This window comes from Dipodomys merriami, unplaced genomic scaffold, assembly GCF_024711535.1.
Source record: "Dipodomys merriami isolate MVZ:Mamm:240054 unplaced genomic scaffold, mDipMer1.0.p SCAF_22, whole genome shotgun sequence".
Lineage (NCBI taxonomy): Eukaryota > Metazoa > Chordata > Mammalia > Rodentia > Heteromyidae > Dipodomys > Dipodomys merriami.
The window spans coordinates 6045945-6053579 of NW_027203604.1; the positions used below are offsets into that span (position 1 = coordinate 6045945).

The 7635-nt window shown below is 36.5% G+C and overlaps 1 protein-coding gene across 42 annotated transcripts in view; it reads left to right on the forward strand.

Annotated features, from left to right (window-relative positions):
• The window catches only part of Ptprd (protein tyrosine phosphatase receptor type D), a 2013525-nt gene extending 2006751 nt beyond the window's left edge, over positions 1–6774 (forward strand). For all 42 annotated transcript variants that reach the window (XM_070033182.1, XM_070033181.1, XM_070033197.1 and 39 more), the window contains 2 exons: positions 354–489; positions 3005–6774. In XM_070033182.1, coding sequence (XP_069889283.1) covers positions 354–489; positions 3005–3073 — 205 coding nt within the window. In that variant the 3' untranslated portion in view covers positions 3074–6774. The remainder of the gene's footprint in view (positions 1–353; positions 490–3004) is intronic.
• Positions 6775–7635: the final 861 nt, after the last annotated feature.

Below are 7635 nucleotides of genomic sequence, written 5' to 3' on the forward strand. Positions count from 1 at the left end.
CTTACTCTGAATTATTTCTTACTTCCAGCATAGGCAAGGACCAGTTTCAGGATCTCTACTTATAGGAATTTCACCCATACTTATTAACTCACACTTTTAGCCATTTATTTTTATCCCAAGTAGGTTTCTATACCATTTTGGAAAGTCATTGCATTATGTTAGACTGAATCCTAATTATTTATTCTCATATGTTCTCACAACACACTCTCACAAGAGGGAATCAGGTGGTGAACTCAGTTCCACATTAACTTGATAGTGCTGTGGAGAAACCTTGGAGGGAAAAGCTGGTGAAAGCATGTGTAACTCCAATCCAATGGATCAAAACTATGAGCAATCTCATTATTATTTGGCAGTGCGGGCGTTGGAAGAACTGGTGTCTTCATAACACTGAGCATTGTTTTGGAAAGAATGAGATATGAAGGAGTTGTAGACATCTTCCAGACTGTCAAAATGTTAAGAACACAACGACCAGCCATGGTGCAGACAGAGGTGAGAAAAATCTCCATGTTGTTTGTCATCTCATGAGCCTAGATTTCAGCAGAGGGACCAAGAACACACAATACTAGATGCAAAATGCTATGGTAAAAGTAGGAGATTGTTTAATTTATTTTAATCTCATTTGCCTATCTTTATATGGGATGACACTGTCAGCATCTTTAGGCTTGTGGTGATTATGTGTTATTCTGCATTAGATTGAATTTTACTTTGTTACCCCCATTTGACCTGTTAAATGTCAGATTCACATATTTTATTACATATGCATTAATATTGATAGTATACCATTTTATATGCAAGTATATAAAATATGCTTTTGTAAACAAGTATTTAAAAAGCATATTTGGCACATAGTATTCACACATTCTCTTTCTGTATGCCTACAGAAGGATCAACTGTTTTATATTTCATTTCTTGATCACCTATTTTAAATATTTGGATCCCGAATAAATTGAGAGAAAGTACCCTTCCATTGTCCATTCTACTAATTGATATTGAAATTTCTCAGAATGAGTCCAAGATTTAGACAATCTGGTTTATTGATAAATTTGAAGTATAGTATTAAGTGACAGTGTTTAGTTTCCTCAAGCAGCCATCAGGTCCTACAATTTATATGTGTTCTTTAATTAAGCACTCACAATATCTTCTAGACTTGGATTTAAAAATAGTATGTGTTTGGCCTGCAATACTCACAAGATTATGTTAACCTGACAAACTTCACACGTATTCGGAAGAGGGGGGTGACAAAGGGAAGTTGGACATTTAAAAATCTTTTACCCTTAGCCAAGCAACTCATTGTGACAAGATAGGGAAGCAAACACCATTTATTTCACATTACCATTTTTATTGTGGAAAAATGCACATTTAAGCAAAATAGAAACTATCTACTTTCAGCGGCATTGGCTACTAAAGATGTTTCTTTTATGGGGAAAATCCTACTTTTTCTCCTCCCTAAAGTCATCTGTAAATTGTAATTTTTCCTTCTCCCCAACAATGCTCCAACTAATTCTGTCATAACAGTGTTCTTCCTTGTCAGAAAAAGGGCACATATCATGCTGCTGAAGTCTGGTGTGGGCCTTTCTAGAACAGACAATTTGCAATCACACTGAATTAGGCCAAATGGCACAGGTATATTTTTATGTGGGCAGTCAACCTTTTGATGCCATTTTCAGAAATGAAAAGCTTTGAAGTCCCAAGCCCTATGCCCAAGGCTTTGTATGCTTGGTACTCCTCACCAGCTGCCTTTGGACTGCTTCTATCAGAAATGATAGAGAATAACTTGTACTGCAAACAGTAAGGATCATCGCATCAGAATTTGAGGGTTTTTTTTTTTTTTTTAGTTTTGCTGTTCCAATTCAGGTGGCAGTAACACAGAAAACATAAATCCAGATTTCCTTCAGGACAATTTGCATTTAACCCCCTCCAAATTTTTTTATTTGCATTTTTGTTGTAGAAAGGGATTTCATCCTAATATGTCCATCTATGCATGTAATATATTCAAGAGTCCTAATCAAACTCAACCCTCCTCTCACCAATCTCAACAGGCTTCATTGCTCTATTTTCATACATGTACAGGTAGAATTTTGCACCATATTCAACCTCCATCGCCCTCTCTGTTTCCCAGCCTCCCTCTCGTGTCCTTTCCCTGGAAAGGACCTGTTTTATATTTTTGTCTTTCTTTAGTTCAAATGTATAATAATTGTCCAAAGGGTTTCCACAGTGGCATTGGTACACATACATATATAGCATTTTAGTTGAATCAAGTAATTCATCCCTGCTTCTCCCTATCATCATTTTCAGGGAGTTTTGTGTTTCATTCATAGATGCAGCATATTTCATCATTTTCCACCCTCCAACATTCTGTTTTCCCCTCATCTCTATCCTTCAAACAGTAGTTGATGTTTTGTTTGGGCAGTCTTGAGATTGGGACTCTGGGCCTACGCGCTGGCTAGTCAGGCACTCTACTACTTGAGCCAGTCCATTTCAGTTATTTTTCAGATATGGTCATATGTTTCTGGCCCAAGGCTGTTCTCAAAGTACAATTCTACATATCTTCCCCAGTAGCTAGGATTACAGGCATGCATCACTATACCCAAACCCCATTTTTTTTAATGTTAGATTTTCTCAGTTTGCAAACTGAGAAACAGTTATCACAAATATAAAAGATGACCCTAGCACATAAGCGATTAGTATGCTCAGTGATGGGGTGGTAACTGGTTGTTACTACTTGGCAAACAGTGATTCTTCGTCTGGAAGATAATCTTCACTGAAGCTTGTACTACTTGGAGTTAGGAGACTATATTTAGTCAAATTGATTGGTGAAGTTAATAAACACCCCATGTGTCTAATTGTGTTTTTTTTTGTACCCTCACTGATTGGTCATTGGGTTGAATTGATTAAAGAAAGTAATGATTTTCTTCTCTTATATTTGTACTGATTTTTTTTCTTTTTCTATTATGATCTACTCACAGTACTTTGTCCTCTTGTCCCCACGCTCTGTCTCCTGCAGGATCAGTACCAGTTCTGCTATCGAGCCGCACTCGAATACCTGGGCAGCTTTGATCACTATGCAACATAGAAACCCCTGACCCTTTCTGGATTTTTACTACAGGCCCTTCAATATCCACGGAGTCTCTTCTGAGCCATACAGGGCATTTGAGAAGTCCTTCTTAACTTCTAGCTAACAACCACTTAGTGGAACTATTACACACAAAACAAATTTAAAACAAACTCCTCCAACTGGACCAAGCATTCACAGTTTAATAATCTAACCTGGAAAAAAAATAAGGAGAATCCTGACTTACGAGGAATCTGGAGGATTTTATTTACAGATACCTCAAGGATTCAAAATAACAGAAGAACTCACAGCAAAGAACCATCATCCTGTTCAGGATTGCTTGATAAGATACAAAGAGAGATTGGCCAGCGAGTTTCAGTTCACACAGGGGTTCGCTGGTGTGGCTTCTTACAGTAAGATCGACTCTGCTTCTCCATTGCCCTTCCCACCATACTGCTCATAATTACATTTTAGGGGTCAGGGTGGGGAATGTTTAAAACAAAAACGAAAGTCCTTGATTTAGTTTTCTAGTATTGTAAAGATACTGCTGACCTGTGTTTCATTTCTAACTGTGTAAACTTTTTTTTTTTAACAAAATGTATCATTCGATAAAGTGAATTTTAAAATGAGTTACATAACTCTTCATTTTTTTATTTCCAAATTGTAGGGAGTTTTTTTTAAGCTGTAGAACTGTTACCTGTAATATCCTGTAGAAATATCAAAGAATTTGAAAATTTGCACATTTTTGTGCAATACTCTTAATCTACAGTCTCAGATTCAGCAACTGTTACTTTTTAGACTTCTGTTTAGTTCTAACCGATGAGCAATTGCCTATTCTCTTCAAATAATCAAAGCCAAGTTTTGTTGTGGTTTTGGAATCAACAGGGAAGCGCAAAGTATAAAGTTGCTACTTACATATATACATATATATCCATATTTTACATAAGGATGTCTATGTATGTATAGTATCGACACAAAGACAGAGTTAGCTATCATTCAGTTCTTCCATGATTTAGTTTTCTGAAGGGTAGAAAAGCCAATGTAAACATCTTTTTTCAGTTGCTTCTTAATTTTACAACATATTGGTATTTCTTAATATCACAACTTTTATTTTTGAAGGGAAATGAGGAATGCACATCAATGATGGTCAAACCTCACCCCCTATTGTTATACCCAAGATCCGCCCCCCTCCACCCCACCGACCCCAACATATTCACAAATACCATTTTGTTAGCCAGGCTTCCAATGAAGTTCAATATTTCTAACACTCTAGTGCAATAAAGATTATTAAATATCTAAGAGGTGTGCATGTGGGAAAAGGTCAGTGCAAATCCCTTTGGGAGGGGAGAATGTTGTAATATATCAGCTATCAAGTTGTTTTTTAAAAAAAAATTGTATTCAATCGTATATCGTCTATAGTATGTGCTATGAAATTTGCATTTATGATATGTAACAGGGGCAAAGCCAAACTCATGTTACTTCCTTCAGTCAGAAGCATTTTGTGGCATACAGCATTCCTGGGAAGTGCTGTACTTTGTTTTGTTTTAGTTTTAGTTTTGCATTTAGAGTGCCTTATAATTGATGCCTATTTTAATAGACTTTCTTTTTTAGCTTTTGGTTCGTATTTCCATTAGTGTTCGTATCTGTTACTCTTTGAATTAAAGCATTATCTGTTTACCACATGTACAAAAACTCTTTGAATAATATGCATTCCTAGTTTTCAACCAAGTCGGGGATGTTAGCAAATGTACCAGCCCAAAGCACTTGGATAATCAGGGCCCTTCTGTTCCTAATCTCTCAACATCAGGAAAAGAAAAAAATCTATTGATTTATTTATAATCCTTTCCAAATCAGTTCTGGAACATGCAGTAACTGCACCAAACGTACTTTAGTAACAAGCATCACTGGTGACTTTGGGATGTACTGGATAGTCCACAACTAGCTGGAATTTTTCTGAAAGAGGAAACAAATATTATAGACCTCCCCCAAATCTTCCAACAGTATTTTTCTAGGAAGCTGTGGGTGGTGGCATTAGTTGGCCATAGATTCCATAACTTTAGGGAAACCTCAGAAAAATCTTAAGACCAATAAAAGAGTTTCAATACAGTACCATTTGGGTTAGGTTTTAGCTTCCAGGATGTGCTGAATGAATGGATGTTTGTTTTCACTTTTTTTTTTTTAACCCATCAACTGGCGGAGTGAAATCCAAGAGACCAAACACTTGCAAGCATCGTATTTGAGCACTTTTGTAGAAAAAAATAAATAAAAGAAAAAAGAAAAAACTATATATATGTATAATACTTAAAAAAAATAGTATCTAGAAGGCTACCTCAGAATGAGACTCTCTAACCTTCATCAGAACCAGAGAAGAATGTGCACTATGTGGGTCTGTTGTTGTTTTCTTTTAGGTTGTTATCTTTTAAGATTTATCCAAGTGCCAGATTACTCAGTGCTGTAACTTTCCTTTAGTGAAACAAGGGGGAGGGGGGTGTCAGACATCACATCATCCACACACGCCATGCTGCACATGGGGAAATGATGCAGTATCGCACACCAGAACAATTGGCCCATGAGCAATTTGTCTCCCTGAAAAGCAACAACAACAAAAACCAAACCTGCCCCCATGGCAGAAAGAATGAGGGAAAGATGTTCATGAATGGGATACATACCATAGATGAATGAGGCGGAGACTATTCCAGAAATCTGACTGTTCAAGAGCTGTTTCTAGAACTAACTCCCTTACTGTCATTGATGTGCATTCCACTCTGTAACTTTTCTGTATAACCATCCAAGGTTTTAATTTCCCTGGTAAACATCTTTATCTAACATTCTCATCGACTTTCAAGTTTCCAGTTATGTTCATCCTCATAACCAGTACGGTGCTATTATTTACCTATGTATGTGTAGTTATGTATAATTTTGTAATTAGTTACAATGGTAAAAAAAAATCAAAATATATAAAAAGTGATTTGTACAGAACTTTATTTTAGCTCTTTTTTAAAAATTATTTGCATGGTTAGACAATGGCAAGGACAGCCAGGGGAGGAAAGGGCCTCTAGGGAACTTTGCACTTTCTCTACCTTTGTACTATGCACTGCCCTATTGATTCTACACCCAATAATGTTATTACTTGAACCCATCTGTAAGAAACTGCTTCAGAAATTCATTTATGTGTATGTAAATAACACAACACAGAAACAGGAAAGAGAAAAACTATGTGCAGTGATGCACAGAGAAAAGATGTGCATCTGTGTTCATATTTTTCCTGTCCTGTTTCTTTTTGGTTTTTCAGTCCTTCTTAAGTGTTTTTTTTTCTTGTTTGGTTTTTCTTTTTGGATTATTGTTTCATTTGGGTTTATGGGTGCCCTGATACTCCAGCAGAGATCAGAAGGCTACAGGTCCATCCTATCCATCCGTTATGTGGCTTTGCCATCCAAGCTTGGAGTGTCTTTACAAAGATAAAAACAGTTGTGTTCTTTGCTCTCGTTTTGGATGCATAGACTGAAAACTTAAAAAAATAACTTGTAAAATGGCTTGTTAAAAAAATACAATTACCTCTAATTAGTAGTACGCGTAAATGTTTTACAGAATGAAAGGCGTGCTTTTTATTTTCTTACTTCGTTACATTGGTGGCGAAAGAAGTCTGTATGAAAATCAGTTCTTTGCTGACACAAGTTCCATTTGTTACAAATGAATTCTAATAAAAATGTCAGTGTTATGCAGCCCTGGCCTATGCTTTTGTCCACTCAAGCACATAGCTTTTGAACCTATTGAGTGTTCCCTCTTCCCTCTTATGTATCTAGTTAGTTTCTTTTGTACTGGTAGTAAGTCTGTTTACCAAGAGCATGTTATTTGCAAGTGCCTACTTTGAGGTAAGCATTTTCCACTCATAAGCAAACCACAGCTCAGAGAAACAATTTGCAAAGAAATAGGCATTAGTTTCCTTCATGTTAGAAATTATAAATAATGCTCAATTTTGTGGAAGACGCAGCACATCGCAATATATGCACCTTGAATCACCTCTTTGAAAGAGCACACGCACACTAAAAATAGCTTCATGGCGTTGTTACTAAAACCTTTGAGGACATAGTTAAAAAAGTAGTTGACTTATATTATGTATTCAATCATTCAATATTACTGAGTACTAATAAATCAGAATTATTCTAGGTGCTAGGAAAGTGACTGGAACAATTTACAATCTGATGCTATTTGCATAGAGACTACAGTGTGGAGGAAAAGAGATATGGAAGGAATGATGAAGTTATACTTGACAAATACTGTGCAAGAAACCACACACAGTGTGATCAAGGTAGGCCTCTTAACTGTAAATGACAGAAAGTCTGTTTGAATTTGGTCTGGATAAGAAAGATATTTATTTATTTACTATTTATTTATTTATCATTTATTTATTTTTGTCAGTCTTGAGGCCTGAACTCTGGGCCTGAGCGTTGTCCCTCAGCTCTTCAGCTCAAGGGTAGTGACCTACCACTTGATCCACAGCACCACTTCCGGCTTTTTTCTGCTTATGTGGTGCTGAGGAATCGAACCTAGGGTCTCATGCATGGGAGGCAAACACTCTACCA